The sequence below is a fragment of the Engystomops pustulosus genome, chromosome 10 (assembly GCF_040894005.1).
Source record: "Engystomops pustulosus chromosome 10, aEngPut4.maternal, whole genome shotgun sequence".
NCBI lineage: Eukaryota > Metazoa > Chordata > Amphibia > Anura > Leptodactylidae > Engystomops > Engystomops pustulosus.
In genome coordinates, this window is record NC_092420.1 from 22798338 (window position 1) to 22824337 (window position 26000).

A 26000-nucleotide genomic window follows, 5' to 3' on the forward strand; every position below is an offset into this window, starting at 1 on the left:
AGCATTAGCCAAGAATACTTTGTCACTGTGTTGTCCCTGACAGACAGAAATAATCAATTGCTGCACCAACTCCCAGCTGCTGTGTATGAGTCATCCAGTTCAGGTTGATTAGTCCTGTCTGGACAGTTCAGGAAGCTCCATGTGTAATGTGTTTATGTTGGCACCCAGCTTTCCCAATGTCCTGAATTTTATAACAGTTTTTTCAGCAAAAGCACTCGGTTCAGGGATTAAGCAAGATATGTTTCTGCATCAGTGTAGCTACAGCATTCTCAAGGTAAGTTTGGTTCACAATGTATACACACAAATGGTAGATTTCCTTTAGGGTGAAGCCACACATTCAGTTTTTCAGATGCAGTTTTTAAAGCCAAAAGCAGGTGTGGATCATAATGGGTGATGATTGTCATTATGCTGCTCCTCCTATATTTTCACTACACTCATGGTTTGGACATCAAAAACTACATTGGAAAAATTGAGCGTGTGACTGCACCCTCAAGGTGCCCAAACACTAGACTAGTTGATAAAAAATGATAATTTCAGCCAAAGTGAATGTAGATCAATTTCATAAAATTCAGTAACAAATGAGAGGACACCATAATAATCTGTAAATAAGACGGCCATGTTAAAGGGAACCTGTCCTCAGGAAGGTCTTTTTTTACATGATGACAGGTTCCAATAAACTCTGGCCTGTTGATTTAAAAAAATGCCAGAGGCTATTGGAACCTGTCATCATGTAAAAACAATCTTCCTGATGACAGGTTTCCTTATACAAAAAATACAGGGAACAATTCTGATTTCTTGCATATCCACCAAAAAATGTTCTCCAAATACTTCCAAAAGGGATTTTTTTAATCACATGGTGGCACCGGATATGTATGACCAGTTCGATCACATGAAATGGCCTATTTGGACTAATATGTGGGAAGTGATCATTTATCAGACAATTGTATGTTCATGGAACAGTTGGAACAGGAGTCAATGAGTACGATTACTGTTTTCCAATTGGAAAAGGTAGAGCTTCCGATCACGGAAAGTTGTTGGAATCCCAACTTTTATGGCACATGTTCCGGTAGCCCGCCCTGTGACTTCCTCTTACTAGCAGAACTAAAGTGTAACACTACCATCACCATCGGTGGGTTATCATGTCATCCACCGCAGGTCACATTGGTCACATGTCAGGCCGCCTCACGTTCATCCTAGCGGTGAGACCTCATCAAGACAAATCCATCATCTACAAGACAGTGAGAAGAAATACACAGAACTGTAAGTTGAATGGAAGAATCCACCTGCAATAGTTTAACTGGAATATTTGATTTGGCAGGATGGCGTCCTCGGGTTTCGCAGTCTCTGCGAGTATCGGGTGGTCAGTAATGTTTTTCTCTAATTCATATAAATCTTTCCTGTCGCTCTTTGCACTTCTCCATAGAATAACACAATTAATGAGACATCACTTAACCTTTCCCCCCCTCCCCCCGCGCGCGATCGCATAACGCACGTGAGAGCCTTGTCGTCCAATGCGAGGCCTCTCTGTAGAACATGTGAGGATATGATCACATCTCATGTGTTAATAGCGCAGAATAGTATGTCTGCCGCACCTGAAAAAATATACAGGATAAATGGCTCCAGCCTATGATTAATGCATCGCCTTCAGAAAATGAAGCACTTGAAGGAATTTGTACAGCAGCATTCATGTTGAGACATGTAGGAAACGGTCTCGTTGAAGAAAACCTCTATGCAGATTAATAATTCCGAATCCACAGACAAAGAAAGCATTGTTATGTATTGTGTCTGATGTATAGATAATCCCAGGGGGGTCACACTCAGGGTCACAAATTCCTAATTGTACGTTCACATTGGTTGGCTTACAAGACCAGGGGGGTATTTTTTTTTCTCTTAATTTTGCTTAATGGATTTAAAGGGGAACACTACCAAAATTATTAATTTGTAAATGTGAGGCTGAAATAAGAAAAGGCTTTTGAGGGTCACACACCTAGGTGTGCAAAAGTGTTTGGAGGTTTTCAGAAATGGGGATATGTAAGACCCTAATGGGGCCACACATATTATATTCACCCAATAGACAGACATGAGATAAGCATCTTCACCCGGGCATTCAACCAAGGGGTATTAAAGGAGCAATACATCCTTTGTCCACAAAAGTCCACCTGCAGGGGGACCCTGGGCAAATGCCCAGTTTTCCGCCCCCTAACGCTGGACCTGGACGTGCATCCTTTTGGCTCCTGGAGGTTGAAGGAGGCAATGCAGTCATTACAGTCTGCGCCCTCCTCCATCATTACTACTCCCATATCAGGAGAGGACCCCCTCCACTGGTAGCCAGCAGAACATCAAAGGAAGTCTCCAGTCCAGCTGCCTGAGGGGTACAGCTCCCGGCGGTGAACGGGAAACTTTATAAGGGTAAGTATAATATTGGTGATCCTATTAGGGTCTGTTAAAGTTTCCGGTAAGTGGCCAACCCCTTTAATGTTAGAATCTTGATTGACAAGGATCTACCCCCTGGAAGCACCTCTTGTCCTTATGGCTATACGTAATGCGTTGGGAGGTCCCTATCAAGGTGTGTTTTCTCAACAGAGAAGCTTAGGTAAGAGAACAAAGAGAATCTTGGGAAATAGATTAACCACATCTTGAAAGGATAGGAATTAATGTTGTAACACCAGGGGGTTCACTAGGGCATGGATCCTTCTATTCCAACTCTCGTGAGACCAGGATTGAGAGGGCTTCCTGCTGCTCTACTCAATAGCTTTGAGACCAGTGGATGTAGGCAATTAAGGCGCTTGGTTGTTTCCACGGGCCCTAAACTAAATGCATTGCCTTGTAGGTGAGGTCCTCTGCGACAAAAGTTTGCTTTTCATAAGAGTGGTAAAACTGGCCAAGAGAGGGTGCACTTGACCTTGTGGCCATGCCCCTGGTTCACTGAAATGCTCATTTGACAAAATGCAAAGAAAAGAAAAAACTGCTTATAATTCTAGACACTTCATCTTCAAGATTATATGTGTTTAGTCCAAAAGTTGTGTCATTATTTTGTGAAACTAGGGACTTTTCACAAAATGTGGTTTTAAGGAGGGCAGTCATTAGCCAGACAACCTGAAGTCAATCCTTCAAGACCAAAGTTTAAAGCCTTTTTCGTTTGATGAACTTCTAAGCAAAGAACTTGACCCTGTCAGCAGCCTTTGCATGTGTCGTCTTGCTGAACTGCTCTGTACATCATAGTAGATGCCCTCTGGCTCTCTCCAGCCACCTACACTCACAATCCTTACTCACTGTCCTTATGGATTCCATACAACCGATTCTTGTTTAAGAGCGAGTTTCTAGTAGACCCGTGCATATTAGTAGCTGGTGATTCCTATGCACAACAGATCTGTCAAGCACATTTGCTTTCAATGCAAATAATAATTGGCTAAAGAACTCATTTTGCTAGATGGTTGAAGTTCTATTTGAAGATTGAAGATGAAAAACTTTCTTCTAAAAATTCACTACTCCTACAAGAAAGGTGCGGTGATCCAGCTCCTTACTGGTGGGTCAATAGCTTTTGATAAAATCATTTTGGAGTATGTTTATTAAATCAATGGTTATAATTTCGAGGTCCAGGGGGTTGAACAAACATAATGGACCTCTTTAAGAAGAACACCTAAAATGGCATTAAAAACTTGTGTTCTATCAGTGGTGATGTTCACAACCAAGCTAGTGTGCCATACATTTGGAAGATCCACAAATCTGTCTGATTAAATAATTGTATTGACAGAATAAAAATTATTTATTTATTTATTTTTTGACACTTTAGAAAAAAATTTTGACCACCTTTAGAATTTTTTTTGTACCCTTAAGGGCATTATTTCTTCTGCAATTATTTGTTTATAACAATGGGGAACAACTATTGAGCAGATCAATATTGTCATAACTGGACAAACCATGTACATTTTGTGTTAGTATGCTTACACAAACTTTTACAACCTCCAAATTATATATTTTATGATGTTTTTAAGTGACTCCACATTTAAAATGCTGTTACGGTTTATTTTCCAGACCACTCACAATCTCTGGTATAATTCCTTATACATAATATAATGTGTTATAATGACTCATAATTAATAATTACACAATGATGAAGTCTGGTGCCTATTATGATACAAATCCATCTTCCAATGACGTCAGACCTACCGGCCTGTAGTCATATGCCTTTCATTTTTTGGTTATTCATGTTTAAGCAGGCCTCTGGGATCGGTATTAGCCGGCTATACTCTACAGATGGTCATGACTCAAAGTTATGGTAAAGTGCAGGCTACACATATGAGTTACACAGTGATAAATGTGTGCTGTTATACAGTTACATTAACACTTTGCTTCTGTTAATGTACCGTATTCCCATTGACTAATGAAGAGGGTGTGATGTTTTTGTTGGTTCATTGTATGGCAATTAACGCGGTCGGCCTATAATTTATTCCTTGCTCTTGTTTTTTCACATTATAATTGTTCTCTACATACATCATATAAAGCAATTAGTTCATGTGTTTTCAATTGACTCGATGCTTTGGAAAAAAATTCTCGAAAGAACTTGACATTCGGCTATGGCTTTGTTTCCTCAATGGGAATAACAACACACATTACATGGCTTTCTATATTAGCACTACACCATGTGTGCCGTTACAGAGCCCAACCATGTGTGCTGTGTGACCTCAGTGATGAGATGTATATGTATACTGTACCGTGCGGCTCTTATATCCCTACGGTCTACTGACCCGTTCATGTGCTGAGCTCATGTTCACAATTATAATTGTGAATAAAAGAATTAGGCAATGCAGGGGCAATAAATACTTTGGTGGCGGCGTCAAAATTTCATAACGAGTAGTTTTATGAAGACATTCCCTGTTTATGTGACCTACAACAGCATGTGGAAGTAATAGGGGGTCATTTATCTTAGGTTTTTCTTTTTTTTCTTAGCAACTTTCTGGACGTATTTGCATATTCACACCAAAATTTATGACTTTTCCACTTGCCTAGCAAAGCTAGTGGCACCTGAATTTTTCTGTGTTGTGCCTAAGGTGGGGAATGAAAAATAAAAATGCAAAGAACAAAAATGGCTTGGTCGTTATTGGGTTAAGTATGGTTCATTTACAAGGATGTAACTTAAGGAAATGCACAGTGTTGCACCTTGACAAATGGTCTTTGGAGCCCCCTTAAGGTGCCTATAAAGTGATCAGCACCATAAAAAAAATCCATGAGGCATTGCTCCAAAAAAAAAACGGGTAGCTTGTATATCTAACTCTTACGATTACCCACCTGAATAGCTTTGTATAGGACAAAGGTCGTAGTCTGAAATGTATGTTGGAAAATTTAGGGATTAATCTCTCTTTTGGCCATCTTTAAAGATGAATGTCCGTTAAAATAGGAATGGTCACGCACAACATGTCATGCTAATTTTTTGGTCCCTAAGACTTAAGACACTCACCACCAACCTGCACTATAGGCAACCCCTTCTTCAAAACACGAAATGTGTATTGGAGTTAATACACACTCTCAGACCAGACCAAACGACAGACACCTTGCCCTTCATTAAAGGGTTTTTCCACTCTCAGCAAATAATTACAATTGTTTGTGTAATGAAAAGTTAGATAATTTTCCAATATACTTTTTGTATCAGTTCCTTGCTTGTTGTCATTCTATTGGAAGTTTCATTGTTTACTTCCTGTGGCGAAATAACTGTTGCTGGTCATGTGATGTCACACAGGTACACAGCTCTTTATATCCCTGGTCATGTGATGTCACACAGGTGCATGGCTCTTTATATCCCTGGTCATGTGATGTCACACAGGTGCACAGCTCATTATATCACATCTGTGTGATTAGAAGCCTTGCGCCTGTGTGACGTCACATGACCAGGAACAAGTTTATATCCACAGGAAGTGAACAATGAGTCTTCCCATAGAATGAAAGCCAACGGAGATCTAGAATATAACTTGGAGGAGACTTGTGTTGTCTTGGTTTTGTATTCATTAGATGGTCAGACAACAGTATTGCCACCTAGAGATGGCTTCAAAAGATTTTTTTTTTCTCGAGGAGAGATCATTTATTAATTTGGATTTTTATGCTTCATAGAACCTACAGAAGATGTAGGTGGGACACTTTTACACTACTCCAGTTTTATTTCCTTCTTGGGCAAAAAATGTAGTGTGAAGTAACCGAATGTTGGATTTAAAAATATGTTATTGGTGAAGGTCACTCTAGGGTATCCAGACAAGTAGAGTTATGTGGCCTTATGTCCCGAATGCTTTTACTAGTTAATCACCTACTAAATTTTCAGGTTTTTTTGCCAACTCTTCTCCGCCATATAATTATGGAGACAAGAGGTCTCATTCCATTAACTGCACTGCTATAATTAATAGCTAACCTTTCTAATTGTGGTCAGCCATGACCAAAGACAACACATTAACCTTCTAATCCCTGTCAATTTTATCCTGATGTCTTGTCACCTGTTTCCATTTGGTTCCCTGAGTGTCTACTTTAAGACTGATTGACCCTAAAATACACACCTCTCCTTTGCCCCTTAACCCTGTAATTTGCTATTACATTAATGATGACAATTTACGGAATGACACGTCTACAGACACACATAGAGCAGAAGAGGGGGTCGTCTTCTCTAGGTATCATTGTCACCTACTGATAAAGACACAGACTAATTGGCCCCATTGGTGGAATGTCGGGATCAAAGCAGCAATAAAATCATAAAAAGGTACAAAGAAAACATCAACAAGGAGGTTGTGTACCAACTATACAATTTTAGATATAAAATTGAAAGTTAAAGAAAGGAAGATGTATATGGATAGATAGTTAATTTGATATGAGATACATAGATGATATATATGAAAATATACATATAGAGCAGAAGAGGGGTCTTCTTCGTTAGGTATCATTGTCACCTACTGACGAAGACACAGATTGACTCCATTGGTTGAACATTGGGATCAAAGCAACAAAATAAAAAAATTACAATTAAAAAAACTCATAATAAAACATGAATAAGGAGACGGTCTACCGGCTATACTAGTTTACATAAGAAATTGAAAGGTTAAGAGTGGAAGATTTATAGAAGATATATATGGATATAGAGATAGATATGAGATAGATTGATGATATATATGTAAAGACACATATAGAGCAGAAGTGGGGGTCTTTTTCTTTAGGTATCATTGTCACCCACTGATAAAGACACGGATATCGACCCCCCCGGTTGAATGTTGGGATCAAAGCAACAAAGCTATAAAAAAAATTCGTATTGAGATTAAAGAAAACATGAATAAGGAAGAGACGTAACAGCTATTCAATTTTATACAAGAAAGGAAGGTAGATAGAAGATATATATATGTATAGATAGAGGATATATATGTAGACAGAGCAGAAGAAAGGGTCTTCTTCTTTAGCTGTCACCTACTGATAAAGACACGGATATTGACTCTTCGGCTCCATCGATTGAAAGTCAGGATCAAAGCAACATCAGAAAAACACACAAAATCATATAAAGGTATAAGAAAACACGAATAAGACACATAAGAAATTGAAAGGTTAAGGAAGGAAGACAGATAAAATATAGATAGATATATGTATAGAGCAGAAAACAGGGGCTTTTTTAGGTATCATTAATAAAGACAAAGATATTGACTTTTTGGCTTCATCGCAGGATCAAAGAAACAACAGAAAACGACAAAAAAATCATATAAAGGTAAAGGAAAACATGAATAAGGGGGCGGCGTACCGGCTATACAATTTTACATAATACAGGCAGCTTGTCTCGCTTTAAGGATTAAGGATCCTATAACTTCCGACCTTGTCTGTTTTCACAATAATTATTTTCTTTAACTGTCCCATATAATAAGATATTTCCTGAAGTTGTAGAAGAAAATAGAGGAAAAACAAAACCATCGCCACAGCGATTAAAAAAAAAAAAATCCTTGAAAAGGCTTGTGCTGGGATGCCCAAGGGAAATGTTGTTCTAAGCTTTAATTACATTTTTCAGCCCATTTCTTTGTGTGAATGATCCCACGTAGCACTGTATAATTACGCCGCTTGGCGTGCTGAGCATGGGGACGAATGGTTTTTGCATGACTAGCCTATATGTTACTGTCTGTAGTATTGTGTTATTATTGCAAGTTGTTTCCTGCGTCTTGGAGACAGACCATTATCTCACACGACTTGAAAGCTTCACACGCGGTGACCACAAAAGGAAAGAGCGTTCTCATCAAGATGTCTTGTCTGTCCTAGTGGAGAGCAGAACGGGGGGGACTTGGAGAAGATATATCTGATTGGAGATTGGTATGGCTGATAGGGCTCTATGCCGTGCGGGATGTAACCTTTAACCTCTATATTATTGGAATAAAGAGTATATGTCCGAAGTATGCAGCTGGGGGGGGGGGGGTATTCTTCACCTTAGCCAACGGATTCCTAGTGTATGTATCCTTGTTTCATACCGAATAAGTTGTATATGGCTGATATTGAGATGGGATATATTAATATTTGGTAGGAGAGATAGTTTATAGAAAGTAAGAGAGAAGATAAGGCAAATAGGTATGAAATAGATGGATAAATAGATAGATAGTGACAGATATGCAATAACGGTGGCACATCTCCGTGTTACATCTGTAGATAGGAAATAGACAATTGAAAGATTAAAGGGGTATTCTCATCTGGGCACTCACATTCACTTTCACTAATCTTCCATATATAAACATTTCTTCAATTGGATGTTATTAAAAAAAATGTTCCTGTGTAAAGATAATTTATCATAATTGTAGTGATTCTGTCCCCTAGAAACCAGATAGCTTCCTCGGATACGACCACGTCACACTCCGGCAACGGTGGCCAGACTTGCGCTATAGAGTCCTGCCGGACCTCCTGGATTCAGCGATCATTACCACAGGACGGCTGTGGGACATGCAGTTACTCACGGACATTTCATATACAAAACCTTTTTGTTTATTTGTGCAATCTCTCCAGCAGACGTGGCCGTATCCGAGGAAGCTATCTCGTTTCTAAGGGACAAAATGACTAAATTTATGAGAAATTATCTTCACACAGGAACATTTTTTTTAATAACATCTAATTGAAGAAATGTTTATATATGGCAGATTTATAAAACTGAATGTGAATGCCCAGACGAGAATACCCCTTTAAGAAAGAAAAATATATATATATATATATATATTGATAAATGAGATGGGTAGATCGATAGGAGAGGGAGTCCACAGCAGCACAATGTCCAGAGGACCCCTACAGGGGAGGGGGGGGGGGGGGTTGCAGAGGCCTCAGAGTTCGAGGTGAGAACCCATGTATGCATAAAATCCAAAAATGAAGCAGCACTCCAGATCCAAGTAGGTAAAAGGGAAGGAGAATTTATTCCAAAACTGGCTTTGGAATAAATTCTCCTTCCCTTTTACCTACTTGGATCTGGAGTGCTGCTTCATTTTTGGATTCTATAGAGATAGACCGACCGATAGACCGACAGATAGATAGATAGATATGAGATAGATAGATAGAGAGATGGATAAGATCCATAGATAGAAAAAAATGTGTGTATGTATATATATATATAGACATAAAGATAATAGATAGATAGATAATAGATAGATATATATTAGACAGATAGATAATAGATATATACATTAGACAGATAGATAATAGATGGATATTAGACAGACACATAGATGCTACATAGAAATAGAATGATTGTGTTTTTAATCTGGTTCTTTCTTGTGGTTGAACCATGCAGTTATTGTTGAGATAGTTTATTCTTCTCGTTCTGCAGGGGTTCCTCTGTTATGAGGACAACACTTGCGATCCTATAAAAGATTTCCAAGGCTTATGATCTCCTGATATTAAATACAAATGCAGATAATACAGAACATGCCATGTTACTGCTGCCAGTGCAGATTGTTGGGAACTCGCATGCGAGACGTGAAGATGCTTTATTGTAGACTTCTGGCATGTTCACGTTGTTGTGACTTAGCTGACATCTTTCATGTGCGTTCAGATCGATGTGGATTTTATTTACATCAAGAAAATTCTTGTTTTTTTAGGAGCATGAATAAATATTACTCAAGAGCAAGAAACAGATGTAGTGTACGGTGTAGGAAGGTCCACACCCTGGGTCAGAACAGTCAGCTATTGTCTGGCAGCTATTCCCCTTCTGGACTATGTTCTTGGTTGTCCTCAGGACTGGATCCACCTTAACTGGGGTGCCCAATGGCCCATGCACATTAGAGAATTTTCCATTAAGCCCCTCTCTTTAATGTTCTTTCTCTCCATAATGTAGACCAAGTCTTATTCTATTTCCCCCCATTTGGGAAATATGTCAGATCAGTCTCCTAAATACCAAAAATGCAAGTCTACCAAAAAAATGAAGACTATAAGGTCTTTTACATGCTCCCTTTTCATTTTCTTACAAGGGCATTGGCAATGACTATGAGAAAGAGGCTGTTTCGAGGTCAGGCAATGATCATTATGTGGGGAGAGTCTAATTTTGGAAAAAAAGGTGCCTACAAGTAAAAGCTGGTCACACGCGCTGATTTAAATGGGACCTTTTCTGTGTAGATTTCTGCCAATTTGTCACTGCCATATCATCTCAGGGGTAAAACTTGGACAAACTTGTTGATTAAGGTGGTACATATTGACATCTTTTGCATGAGGTTTTAATAACTCTTCATTGACAGTCTACTGGTACCTTCTATATCAGCAGGTTTCCCCGAGATTTGACACCTATCATCTGCATGAGGTTCTGCTATCTCTCCACCAAAAAATAAGCATGGACGTACTTGACGCTGATTTCCACAATAACAATTCTTTATAAGGTTAGGGTCAGGGAGTAAGAGTTCTCCTTATGGAGACTTTGCCAAATAAGGCCGCCTTGCAGTCATGTCGAGACTTGCAGCCATTGATGCTCCACTTGGGATTCATAGGAAATATGCAAATAAGTTCTCCAGAAAGGAAAACCACACCTCTTTTTCTACCTTGTAATGCTGCCCCTTACCACCAAGCATGACTTCCATTAAGCCAAACCAGTATATCAATTCAAGAAGTAAGATTCCCAGCTCTAGACAGCACTTTCAACATGGTTGTGTCTCTTCAGTACAGTGTAGCGAACTGGTTTAGCTGAGTGAGAGGCTTTTGACTGTACTGAGGAGACACAGGGTACGTATACTTTAATTTCTTTTGTTCCACAACCCTCACAGGTTTTCCCAGAATACCTGGAAATCCTTTAAAATGGCTCCCATAGACATCCCATATATTTCTGAAGTGTGTGGGTTTTACTCTAAAGTGGCCACACCTTAGATCGCTCCCAACTAATAGTTTAGTTGGCTGTAAGTTAGTGTTCTATGTTGCCTCGACTGAGCATTCATATGTTCTGCATAGGGAGAGAGGAGTATGTCATTAGCAAACTACTCTGGTGGGGCATTATCTTCCCCATAGAAATAAAATAGTTGTGGAAACCTTATCCTTCTGTCCTACAAAATCAGAGGAAAGTTGGTAGAACCCCATGTACATTAGGGGTTTGGATTATCAGGTGGGCTGGGGAGGGATTTTTTTTAAAATAAAATAAAGCTTTACTCACCTCCTCCAGTGCTCCTGGTGTCCTGCGTCACACTTTGTTGGAGCTGTGCCCCTGTTCACTGGGGCATGGCAGCTCCGTCCAACTGCTTCTGGGCGCCTAGAATTTGCAGGAGCGTAGCTGTAGTGCCCGTTTGTTTCCCTGACGGACTGTGGCGTGGGACACCAGGAGAGCTGAAGGAGTGTCACGTGTGCTCCCGTGACCCATATCGCAGGTCACCAGTGCACTTCTCTGCCCACGCTACTCACCCGTCCTTGTTCCTGCCCCGTCTCCCCGGGCGTGCGCGCCACCTTCAGAAGATTTAAAGAGCCAGCGCACTGTTAATAGCCGCTGGCCACTTCCCAGAATCCTTTGTATTCGAGCCTCTCCCTGCACACCCTGCCGGATCTTCGTGCCTAGTGCCGTTGAAAAGGCTTGTTCCCTGATGTCCTGTGTTCTTAGTGTGATTTCCAGTTGTGACCCGGGTTCCGTATTTGACTTTGATCCTGTTCTACCGTGTCTACCGTGACCTGTTGCTTCATCCCCGACTCTGTTTCCGTGCTGCCTGTCCTTACCACCTGCCTCTCCCCTACTGCGCTTCTGCTTAATGTCTGTGTACCTCACCTTGGTTGCCACTGCGGACACTGTGGAACGACCTGGTGGTACCACGCCGCAGCAAGTCCAACCTGCTTTGCACTTTGAAGTGTGACAAGGAGGTGAGTAGAGCTTTATTTAAAAAAAATAATTAGCTTCTGCTTATTTTTTCTTATAGTCGGGCAACCCCTTTAAATCAACTCAGAAGTGAAACCAACATTGTGTTAGGCACTTTCTATGCTTTGCGGTCTGTTTCTTACAGATTTGTGATCTTTGAGAAAATTCAGATTTTACATTTATCCAAGTTAGCTTCTTGGTGCACCAAGGAAGCGACCATAGTGTTCCTATTTTACTTATTTCTATGCTCCCTATTCAACTATTCTACACCTACCATGGTGCCTCCACACAATTATTGACATTCCTGCTGCTCCGAGATTCGAAGTTGCATAAAGAGAACAACAGATTTTATATGTAAAATAGTTTGGAAACAGGAAAGTTTTGTCTAGAAAGCAAAGGAAATTCTCCTGCACATTGTCGCTTTCAACTACGGGAGACTTTGTGGCGTTTTAATCCCTTTAAATATTCTTATATAAAGTAAAACATTTTTGCAAAAAAAACAACAAAAAAACATCCAATCAGAAGGCGCTGTTGGGAAGTCTGTAGAGGTGGTAAAGGCGGGAGGACAAGGCTTATTTTGTCTCTATCTCTTGGCAAGTTAGCCCATTGTTTTTGCTTATTTAAACTGCGTTCACGAATGCTTTAGTCTTAACATCATCCAGATGACTGATCAAAGCGCGGGGCCTTAATTCCACGTTGCTAAACTATTTTCAAAAAGACAGTTTAAATATTGGAATTTTACAGCTACAGATTGCTGCTAAGCTGCTCACCCTATTACCAGTCAATCAAGGGTTTTTATTTCACTTTACTTGATCCACACTAAACCTCCAGAATATTAGGGTTATATTAATACCTGACGGTCTCCACCAATGTCGCTGGAGAAGGCGGAAAAGTATCTACCCTTTTTATGTTTCAGTTTAAAAGTTTTCAAAGTAGACAATTTTATGCAAATTTTTTTCAAAATCTTGTCTTTTTTAGAAACTCTGTAGGCAAAGAGGAAGATCAATCAAAGAAGTTATATGGTCGTAGCAAGTAAAGCTTAAAGGGGTGTTCCAGGGTTGTTTTTTTTTCATGGAAACAAGTCATGTGACTGAAGGACGTGACATCACAGGCCTTGGAAGCAATAGTATCATTCACAGGAGTTTCGTGACCTTGTCAAACAGCTGATCGGTGGGGGTGCTAGGTGAAGGACCACTGTTTTTCTAATCTATTATGTTATGAGATAAGGAAAAAACCTGGAATATCCATCTAACCACGTTAAATGGGTTTTATTATTAAGAGCCAAGGTTCTCTGAAAGCCATTAATACAGACACTTGAAATATAAGTTGTTCCTGTAGTTACAGCTTCTAGGTGCTATAGAGAAATATGCAATTTCTTTTTGCTACCTTGTGAGGCAGCCCCCTTGACATCAAGCATGACTTTCAGGAAGCCTAATGACATGATGTGGGATAAAAGTCCAACCAGTATATCTATTCAAAACCGGTTCCATTTAGAATAGATTTACCGGTTTGGCTTTAATCATGTCATTAGGCTTCCTGAAAGACATGCTTGATGTTAAGGGGGCTGCCTTACAAGGTAGCCAAAAGAGGCAATGTTTTCCTTATTCCATCCTGGAAAACGTATTTGCATATTTCCCAGAATCCCCCAGGGGGCTTTAAGTTGGCATTAATTGGCAATGTCTCCATAAGGATAGTTCTTACTTCCCGACCCTAAGTGCTACAGAGACATGGAACCTTCTTGTTGCAGCTTTAGGTGGCCCTGAGCAGCTGATTATTATGGAGTGTTGGCTTTCTGCCAATCCACTATTGATGGGCTATGCTGAGGATAGGCTATCAATAGAAATTCCTTGACCACCCTTTTAAAAGTCTATAAGCCAATGAATACCCACTTGCGATATGTACCAGTAAAATTGACATACACATTAGACTAATATTCAAAGAGCCAGACAACTTTGGCAGGACTGGCCCACCATGTGTATTAGGTGTCATTAACTTTTTGATAAACTTTCAAAAACTATAAGAAACTCTGTAATATATCTGACGAGAGCAGATTGGATCTTTCTAATATGCTTTTCACTCTGAAATCTCTGTTGAATTCTGCCTTGTTAGCAGGAAGGACAGAAGCTCAGCGTTATGCCAGATTACATTGAATCTCAATGAATGGGGGGGGAGGCAGTGAGTCACAGCAGCTAGGTCTCCACCCACTATTTGAAAGTGGAAGAGCTGCTAGAAACAGACGAGTCTCATTATAATCAGATATTTTGGCCCCCTTATGTAGACATGCTAGGCTACGGATTCCTTCATAGTATGTTAAGTGATTGAACGCTTTGAGATCACATTTTTATAGAATTTTTTTATCGTTTTGCTCATTTGGCGATGTGAGGAGTTATGAAAGCAGCTGCCTTTCTCTTGCCTCTTGCCACACATTAATGTATCATGGCCCGCAGGGCTAAACTCGGCTTTCATTTGGAAGTATAAATCAGGGAGACCCGTGTAATGAGAAGGTTTATATGGATAACCCACATTTTGTTTTGCATCACTTACGTCTTTGGAATTTTAATTCCAATTCACTAATAAAAAAAACAATCTAAAGATGTTTAATATCCATATGAAGGATTTCCAGATGGGCCATGTTTGAAGGGTTCAGGAGCTGAAATCTTTGGATTAGAAAAATATTCAGGCTGTAACACTTGAAGCGCCTCACATTTACCAAGACTCCATTGCTGAACTCTGCGGTGCCCGGAGGGTGGGATGATGGTATTACTCCACCACCAGGAGTTCAGGTCCATGTTCTGTTAATTTCCACTAATGTCTTTCATGAGTAATTGATTTGACTTGATCCTATCTACATTCTTCATGGACAATGAAGTTCTGATTTACCTTTACTTTTACCTTTTATACTACAGCCAGATAGATGGATACATAGAGTTATAGAAATGTTACCGCATTCACAATCTCTCCTGACCTCTTTTGGTAGTGGTTTATCTCCCTCTAGAACAAACAAATGAGGCACCCTAAATTTCATCTGCCTTGTCATTCCGCCATCACATTATAAACTAACATTAAAAACACTACTAGGTGGACCCTACTAACAAACTGCTGCTGTCCCCTGTTGCCGGTGCCATTCCAGTCTCAACCTACCGGTACTTTTAATTAAAGGGAACCAGTCATCAGGAGCCCTTTTTCTGGCTCCTCCATATCTTCTCCCTCTGTCGTTTTCATTCTCAGGACGTCATACATGTCTGCCCCACTCCTCTCTGGCCACGCCCATGGGTCCAGGGACACTGCTCTGCATACAGAAAGATAAACTTTCATCTACCTTATCTCTTTTTTTTGGAAAAAGACAGTTTTACTAGAAAAAAAGCTCTTTGGCAATGTGAACACTCTACTCGATGGGGACACAGGGGAGCCAGAAAAAGGGCTCTCTTTAATTGAGTGTGTCTCGGCTGAGAAGACACGGTTGACTGTCGGCCAGCCACCTCGTGGGATATTCTTAAGGCTATCAATCAAAACTTTCTAAGGTACAACCTTATTACACTTGTGTACCTGTCTCGCTTTATTTTTCCCTTTAACTGAGGAAATTGGCCAACTGGAGTCCTATGAGTCATTAAAGGGAACCAATCACCTCCTTCCTCCCCCAAACACCACAAAGATTGCCTTGTCTTTGAGTGTTAAAAATGTATCTTTATAGCCGGCAAATGCTGCAGCATGTTTCCAAAATGTACCTTTATTCATCCTCCATGAGAGGCAGTCAAGAAGGTGGGGGAGCTCAGCCATCCAGTCAAACTGGCCCGCCTCCTGACGGCTGTTTCCACTGCCCACCCCCTCTCCTGTGTGTTATTTAGACTGCCCACCCTTCCTCATATCTTTGATGTCGTTCAGCAGCCATGCAGTGTGCCTATGATCTCTGCGCCGGCCCTATGTATGCCCGGGAGATTTCACAGCACATACTAGAGCAGTGCAGAAGTGACTTTCAGCTAGCCGGCTGTGCTACTTCATGTGTATACATGTTGCTGAAGAGAATCGGACAAGCTAGCAGAATTTGTGAATTAACTTCAGCAAGGCTGAAACCGTACACAGGAGTCTGGGTGGGCGATGAAAACGACCACCAGGAGGCGGGCCAGCTTGACTGGATGATCAAGTTCCACCACTTCTGACTGCATCTTTTTGCCCTGTGTAGAATCTGCTCAGCTCCTCCTGCTCTATAAAATGCTGCATGCTGATAGGACCCTGTGTAAAATCTACCCAGTTTCTCTTGCTCTATAACATGCTGCCTGCAGATATATCCCTATGTAGAATCTGCTTAGCTTCTCCTACATCCTGCCAACTGATAGGACCCTGTGTAAAATATACTCAGTTCCTCCTGCTCTATAACATGCTGCCTGCTGATAGGACACTCTGGGGCACATGTATCAAACTTTTGGCATGCCTTTTTCTTTCATTTTTGAGACTTTTCATGGCACATATGCTCATTTGCAACTTTTTCTGTGCCGAAAACAATCTCCATTCAAAGTTCGCCATTGTGTCGTTTTCTGCGATGTTCTCCGTAATCCAGATGTGAAACTTTTTTTAAAAGTCACAAAAAAAAGCCACAAATCTAGTCTAATCTACATTTTCCATATCACATTCACTTTAATTCTACGATAATATGCTGTAGAATTTCTCCTCGAAAATTGGTGTGGACACACATCCCATATATGCGAGTCCCTTCTTCAATTGATGGGTTTTCTTCAATTTTTCTCTCGATTAATTTCTAATGTCTGCAAATGTATCAGACGTAGAATCGTGATCTAGTCTCTACACAAATGGGATATACAGATCTTGTACTTGGTAGAAATTGTTAAGCGGGTAAGGGAGACACAAGTATGAAGTTTGAGAAGGTACAAGGTTAATAGATTCAATAAGAAGGCAATCGTCTCGTAACCTTGGTTTCTATGGATAGTCTTCCAGCAAGGAGCAATTCATACATCATGTCTGAATCCTGTGGAACAGTTTCCTGTGTGACGACCTCCTCTTTGATGTAAATGGAAATGAGGATCGCCTGCGATGGGCTTCTGGGTTCTACATCTGGATGTGACTTAGGTTGTGGAGATCTGTACAGGTGTCTGACATAGAACCTTCTGCTGTTACAGCAATGGAGCCTCGGAGGTGCTGATATTGAGTATAGACATATGGTAGATACTGGGAAACAAATCCTAGTATTTTTTTATGATTGATAGTTGGTTTAGTTGTTAGACAAGTAAAGCAGGTAATGGAAATTCAGAATCCTCTGTTCTATCAATTCTTAGAGCTAAAGAAAATTTTCACTAAAAACAAATCTATACGCACAGTATATGTGGTTACCTGGAATTGCAAAGTTTGTGGTTGGTTTCCTGAAGCATAATGGTTTTCACCACAACATCATGGGCATGGGTAGCTTATAAATGCCATTTTAGGGGTCGGGAAGGATTTTTTCTCCAAATTTGGGGGAATTGGCATCAGCCTTGAAGGATTTGTTTTGCCTTTCTCTAGGTAATCACTCTATGACTTGAAGCTTGGACTTGATGGACCATGATATATAAGCAACTTATGAAATAGCAACGGGGCCCACTTAAAGTTTTGCCCAAGGGGCTGTCACCCTGCATGGTCTTTGCACCCTTAACAGATAAGATACTATGAAATTTAACCAATGCATTAGAACCCTCCCTTGCACATTACAGAACTTGACTGAGAAGGGTATACAAGGAGGTATGTCCTGACCAGAATGGTAGGAGATACAGAAACAGACAAGTAGGTTCTTCGGTTTACTTATCTCCTGTATAAGTGAATGTGAGTTACTCAAACAGTGTAGCACAGAAAGGTATTCTCAATGTTGGACTAGGTACCCAGCACCCGCCTTGGACCTAGCACTTGCCTTGTTATGGTCTTGGGAGCTCTGTCAGTAACAGTCCACCTTAGCTCTGTGAGTGGGGCATACATGACCACACAGTAGCCACAGCAAGACGATTGGGGCACCAGGGCCCGATGAGGAATGATACTGGTTGGCTGGACTTTTCTTATAGATATGGTCACAGCCATCCAATACAGTATATTAATATATTCATTTTATGAATTCATATGCTGTTCAGATGCAGGGTCTGAGGGTCCAACTAGTTTAGGGGTCCACTGGTGGATCCACCTCTTCACCTGTCAGCCAGACCGGGCCTGGCTATGCTATCTCTATAACGCCTTTAAAGTATTATCTTACCCAGAATTGCCTGAGATTGGAACATTATTTTTAAGGACCTTCTGTTAAGGTCTTGGTGCCAGATTCCACAAGACACTTTCAGAGGTTTTATAAAATATATGCCTTTGGAGATCTTGTGGAGTCTTAAAGGAAATCTGCTATCAAAACCAGGCAAGATTAACCAGGAACACTTACTCATAGATCCAGGCACCATGACTGTGGTAAGGTTTTGTATTTGTTATCCATGGCATCCTTTCTTATAAAATCAACTTTTAAAATTATGTGAATGAGCCTGAAGGGCTCACAAGGGGTGACCAGAGACCCTCCATGATGCAGTTACACAGTCTCACCCTGCCACCTCAGCACCCATCTACCTCTGCCTGATGTAATCTAATTGCAGCAGAGGAAGTTATTGAGCACACAGTGTCACGAGGAAGTGCTCCTTGCACACTGTGAATCTGTAGCAAGGAGGGGCTCTTGTAACACCCCCAGGAACACATCAGGCTCATTAGCATAATTTTAGAAGGAAGGAGGTTCTGGATAACAAATGTAAGAAGATTACCACAGTCACAGAACCAGGATCTATGAGTAAGTGTCCCTGGTTTCTCATGATGGATTTTGATGGTAGATTTCCTTAAAGCAAGTGACGTTAATCCTATAACTGATCAACCTATATAAAATATATTCATCTGGGTTGCGGCTCTAGATTCTTCACTCTCCATCCCTTCTGTCATTGTTCAACTCTTAAAAAGAACTCTTCCATGAAATAAATGACTAAGAGTAATGCTTGGAATTTGTTCCAGAGCTTTCGTAGAAAGGGTCTTTTATATCTTAATCAAGTGAACTGCAAAGTCAGAAAATGTAACATCCAATTCATCATTGGGTCGTGACAAGTCAAATTAAGCGACTCTAATCCGTGGAAAATCAAGTCTTGACCTCTTGCATATGGAATCTGATTTATGTCATCCATCCACCTGTGTTCACCTTATGTTTTTCCATGAATGTTGAAGGACACCAGCCCAGTCCACATAGACAGTTCCTGACAGGGAGGTAGTGAGCATTTGGTCTCTTTCTTTTTAAAAATGTTTCTAATAATAGCATTATCATGTCCTTGGGTGAGTATTGAGTTCTCGTTCCTCGTAGCTCTCCCATCCTTATATTTCCCATTATTGCCTTAATAGTAATGGAAAGCTTAAAGGAAATCTACCATTTGATTTGATGCATTATGAAGCAAACATACCTTGAGAATGCTGTAGCTACACTGATGCAGAAACATATCTTGTTTAATCCCTGAGCTGAGTGGTTTTGCTGAAAAAACAATTAGAAAATTATGATAATGAACCTCTGTCGCTCCTGTGGCTGCTCAGGCACTTCTCCTCTTGCACTGCTCCAGAGAATGATGTAATCACTGTGTTGTCCCTGCCAGGTAGAAGTAATCAATCGCTGCAGCATTCCCCAGCTGCTGTGTATGAGTCATCCAGCTCAGGTTGATTAGTACTGTCTCGACAGTTCAGAAAGCTCAGTCTAATGTGTTTATGTAGGCAGCCTGCATGCAAACCAGCTTTCCCAAGGTCCTAAATGTTATAATTGTTTTTTGGGCAAAACCACTCAGTTCAGGGATTAAACAAGATATGTTTCTGCATCAGTGTAGCTACAGCATTCTCAAGGTATGTTTGGTTCACAATGCATAAAAACAGAGGTCCTAGCAAAGGTGCTAGTAAAATGGGGGCTTTCTTTCAGGCTTGTTATGCACAGAAGAAGAATCCTAACAACTTTTTGACTATGTTTTGTTTGGTTCTTTTTCAGACTCAAAACAGGATGAAGCTAATAGCAGACAACTATGAAGATGACCATCACCACCATCATCATCACCACCATCACCACCATCATCGTTCTCCTGGAAGAATGCTTTCTAGCCATAGACCCACTCCAGATCAGGTTAGATGCCCACAATTTGATATCTTCACTCACATAAAGTGGATTTTTACCTATTCCAGTTTTATCGGGAATTTTGGATATTTATGGGGAAGTGACGAAATAATTTTCTTGTATACTGTCAATCCATATGTGTTTTTCTTACTATACTTCTTCAGATTCTGGTGATAAGCACTTGGCATATATTCATAGATTCTAAAGCTATTATTCATTCCAGATTCGTTGTAGCTTCTGAAGACTAGAAGATGAGAAGGTCTTCAGCTATGGCCTGAATAGGGTTAAGCATTTTGAACAATTGGTTGTAGGGTCTGAGGAAGATTTATTTAAACCAGAAGGTGCCAAATAGTGGTCTGCATCATCTAACGCTGCCAATGCATGCAGTGATCATATGCAAGGGTGGGCAGCAGTTTTAGAACTCTGTCGACGCCCAGCTTTTTGTTGGCACTACCTATTCACGAAGGTGCCAACATTGCCAAGCTGCCAGAGCAGCCATGTGGTTTTACTGAACATACATAAGCCAGCGTGATTGATAACAGAAGGGAAGTTGGTGTTTATATTTCTTTTGGGAAGTTACATTATAGGTGCCTGACAATGACGGGAAACTAGAGTGATTAAAGGGGATGTCTGGGGAAATAAAAAGCCCAAATTAAAATTAATAAAACTCACTGCACTTTGAATTTCTTCCCCGTCGCCTCTACTCCTGAGCCCATCTTGAAACTTTAGTTTCCAAATGAATTTCATGTGTAATGTATATAATGTAAAGCTTCTTCCCGTATGTGTTGTGATATCGCGACGGTTGTCTATCTAGGCTCGTGCTCTTCTATGTCTCTGCAGCCATGACGGAGATGGAGATTAGCTAAAAGTAGAACATTTGGACCATCCGAAAGGTACATAATGTTAAATGTACCGGGTGGAAGTAGCTGTAAGTTATTTGTTCCCTTCTGGTTCTCGGTGACATGTGGTCGGGTGCTCCAAACTGATGTACATCATCTGGACAGTCATGGGTACAAATGGGAATACTGCCTTCTAGTCCATCCACAAGATCAGTCAAAGAGTGTAATTACTAGTCACACAACACAGTTGAGCAATAGAAGGGGTGGGAAACCCAGAAACATGACCATTTGTAAGACTACCTTAGCCATAATTGTCTTTGTGTACCTTTATAATTTTTAAAGGAAACCAGTCAGAAGCAATTGGCCAAATTAACCATGACCAGTATGTTATCAAGCTTCTCAATACTTTCTAGATCATGGCCATACTAGATCATGCCCATGTGAAGTGGCATTGTCTAGAAAATCACCTTTTAAGCGAGATGTAAATTGGGTGCATGAAGTCAGGGAGATGGAGCACTCAGCACTGAAGTCAAGCTCTCCTTGCCTTAGATCAGCCCGTTCTGTGCTTGACATTTTACCACCGACTTCAAGAGAACCGTTTACATGTATGAAAGGGCATCAGTCACAGTGGAAGAAGTGTTACAAGGCTACGAGGGGTGACTTCAGTGTTAAACTCTATGACTGTATGACTTTATACGACCAACTTACATCTCACTTCAAAGTAGATTTCCTGGAAAATGCCACCACGCAGGTCCAAAAAAAGATGATGATCTGGAAGGCGTTGAGCTACTTCACAACAAACCTTACAATTTATAAGGTTCCCTTTAAAAAAATTGGAGGAAGGCCAGTACTAAAACTAGTCAATCCCCCCAACAACAACCCTCTAGGAAACAACTAACTTCATTGCTATAACCTTGGACAACCCCTTCAAGAGATGGGTCCACGCATGTGGCTGAGGGGTGGTGTACCCCACTGCTCTCTGTATGGAGCTTGTGCATAACACATTGCGATGTATGACTCCTGGTTTAAGGTTTCTCTAATGACTTTTCCCAATGTTTTTGATAAAGCTTTAGTCTTCGTACATCTACCTCTAATATATTCCATTGTTTTGCCTTTAGGCTCCCGAAAAAAATAGACATTGGAAATGCGAATATATTGTCAAAACATTAGGATTTCTCAAATTGAAAACTTGTGACTGGGTGATGGTTGTTATTAATGAAAGATTCCATTTTTGCTTGCCTTTAGGTCCTCATTAAGCCCAAGACATTTAGCGCTTTAAAAGTAACAGACCCGGTTCGTGTCAAATGTATTGCGAGTGGACTTTTGCCAAAAATGTGTTTTATTAAAATAAAAGTTATTTTGGCAGAGGAATGATGACATTTAAACAATTTAATAATTTACTGTAAATGGAGCCTTGATTCCCACTTACAAAAAATAGAAATGTCTTTGAGAGAGATCCCATACCGCTCCGCAGCTCTTGATTCCTTATGCTCTTTAAATCTCTGCAGTATTTCAAAAATATCTCCGGGGAGTGTAGTTACAAAGGAAAAATGTGTATGTATTAAAGATGTGCCCATGTACTTATATACAAAACCCTGACCTAAAGTACAGGTTATTTTATATTCAAAGCACTACTAGCCATATACCTGTTAGCAAAGACTTGTGGGAAATTGGAAGAGCGGAACTTAAAGGGATTGTTCACTTTCAGAAAATAACTGATACTGTGCAATGAAAAGTTGCACAATTGTTCAATATTCTAATTTTCTCTCGCAATTCCTGCTTGCTTGTCATTCAACAGGAAGCTTCATTGTTCACTTCCTGTGGATAAACAACGTCCCCTGGTCATGCGATGTCACACAGGTGCACGGGTCGTAATATATCCCTGATCATGTGATGTCACACAGGTGCACGACTCGTTATAACCCTGATCATGTGATGTCACACAGGTGCGCAGCTCTTTATATCCCTGGTGATGTGATGTCACACAGGTGCACGACTCGTTATATCCCTGAACATGTGATGTCACACAGGTGCACAGCTCGTTACATCTCTAGTCATGTGATGTCACACAAGTGCACGGCTCATTAGAGTCGCAGCACAGTAATCAGAGCTGTGTGATATAATGAGCCGGGTCACATGACCCAGGAAGTATATTGGAAAATTGTGTAACTTTTTATTATGCAAACAGTAACATTTATTTACAGGAACTGGACAACCTTTTTAATGCCAACATCCTGTCCAAAGTTAAAATGTAACCTTACATAATCTCCAATGTATAGTAAACATATCTGATGCCTTCCTTTTAAAACAATACCTCAATTTCTCCATTCTGGAGTCCTGAATGCATGTCACATTGGCTACCACAACACTCCCCCTTGGATAGATGGCATAAAGGGTCTTTGATGATGCCATGCCTGAGAAACACATGAGGTTGATCGCATGTTTATCAATGGTCCACTAAGAACTGTTGTTCATGCAGGGAAGAATGGAATAGACTTTCAGAGCACACCGTGATTTTGCAGTCATTTTTCAGCAGACAGGACCCTAGAATGACCAGGGGTTAAAGGGTGAAAACCGTCTACGGTCATTTACCGTAGATCATTTTTTTGGGATTAGCCCTATGCCAAGATGGCCAAACTATGGCCATTGTCTTAATTTTGTCACTTCCAAGTATTCCTAATACCATAAAATAACATGGCATTCCGTATGTTAGAATTGATGTGGTCCCCAAGAGACACATAACCACAATTTCACAAAAAGGTCAAATGTCGAGATCAACTCGATTGACTGTCCAAGCTCGGTGACGGTAAATAAAATTGGACAACACAGTAAGCAGAAAAAAGGGAGCTGTCAAAAATATTCTCTAAAAATCCAAGTGAATTTGTAAGAACACAACTGTGTAAACCAGATGGTCTCACTTTCGACAGAAGAAAGGACGGTGAAGTACTTTGAGTTTGGTTTTGATCACAATGGTCCATTGAGATTGGGTATTAAGAGGTTGACATCTCCATGAACATATTGCGATGGCCGGTGATGCATTCCCTCTCCATGGATCTTACCAGGGTCCACATGGCAGATGTTGGAAATAAATTTCAGATCTTCCACTTGTTGTAAAGAAGCAATTGATCATCTAAGTCTTTTATACATACTGTGTTACTAATCTTAGAAGTATGCACCCAAGCCAGGAACACATGTGCAGGAAATCAACTGTTCGAAAATCGCAAATGTCTGTCACAAGTTTTTCTTATACAGAAGAGAATTATACATAATTTAATAACTAATAATACAAATATCAAAAAACACCAACTTAATAGTAAGAGGTTTTGCCTAATTCAATTAAATCTCAGCAGATCCCTTGAAATAGGTTTTGCACAAAGCAAAAAAATGTACCCCCTATCAACAGGAAAAGGGGTAGTTGTAGATTAGGGGCACTTGAAACCACTAGGCCCCACCAAATACTGGAATAAGAGGGCTCTTGAAACTAGTAAGCCCCCACCAAATCCTAGAATATGGGGCCTTTAAACAACTAGGCCCCAACCAAATACTGGAATAGGGGGCCCTTGTAACCAGTGGGCCCTGACCAAAACCTAGAATATGGGGCCTTAAAACCCCACCAAATACTGGAATAAGGGGGCTCTTGAAACCAATAGGCCCTCACCAAATTCTAGAATATGTGGCTTTTAAACCACCAGGCCCCAACCAAATACTGGAAGGAGGGGCCCTTGATACCAGTAGGCCCCCACCAAATCCTAAAATACAGGGCCCTTAAAACCACTAAGCCACCAGCAAATTCTGGCATAGGGGACCATTGAACACGCCTGAGTGGAGCAGGGGTCACCTGCTGCTTTGTTTATTTTCATGGGACTTCAGAAGATATTCTAAAATTATCTTTGTCAGCTCTATAGAAATGGAAGGAGCAGCACTGCACCAGAACTATCATCTTTCCATTCAGATGGTGACTAAAAGGGGGGTTCCACAGGTCGGACCTCCAATGACCAGGCACTTGCCCCATATTCTTGATGGTGGATCTGATTGGATAGTCTTTGTGTATTGGCACCTCTGAAATTTGTTGAGAGCGTGTCAACTGTTGTAAGTAACCTCTTAGATGCTGCATTTGCTATTGGCCATGGCATGAAAGAGGTTAGATGCTTGGAATCTGAGCTTTGAGGCACTTCAATTGGATATCACCTATCATCTGTTGCTCATGACTCCTGAACATCAGGTGAGGGCCCCAGCTCAGAAGCTAAACTGGACTCCTCAGCAAGGGATTACGACACCCTGATGTTCATGTATGGCATATTGTACATCAGGGTGTGGGAATGGGTTAAAATGTACTAGTCATTGCAGATCATTCCATGGATGTAGAAATCAAAAAGTTACGTCTGATGATAACGGAGGAGCCAAAAACAAAACAAAAAATCCTTTTACAGGGCAAAATCCGTAACAGGTTTAGGCTTGTGGACAAGACAACCAACCATTCATTCATTGGATACACTGGCACCTCACGTCTTCAGATGAGGAACCTCATCCTAATAAATCCATCTGCAGAATTCTGGATTTAGCTTGTACTATATTTAGTCCTCTCCGCTGCACCTTCCTCAGCGCCTCTTTGCTGATGCAGGTTGGTCACAGACATAACAGACCTCATTAGGAATGACAGATATATTTGCCTGTGTGCTAGGAAGCAATTATCCGCCTGTTAAGATTGCGTTTTATTGTCGTGCGGTTTTAT

General features: G+C 40.6%; 1 protein-coding gene across 16 annotated transcripts in view; it reads left to right on the forward strand.

Annotated features, from left to right (window-relative positions):
• The window catches only part of ERC2 (ELKS/RAB6-interacting/CAST family member 2), a 606872-nt gene that overhangs the window by 418713 nt on the left and 162159 nt on the right, over window positions 1–26000 (forward strand). For all 16 annotated transcript variants that reach the window (XM_072128520.1, XM_072128514.1, XM_072128513.1 and 13 more), the window contains one exon: window positions 20307–20438. In XM_072128520.1, coding sequence (XP_071984621.1) covers window positions 20307–20438 — 132 coding nt within the window. The remainder of the gene's footprint in view (window positions 1–20306; window positions 20439–26000) is intronic.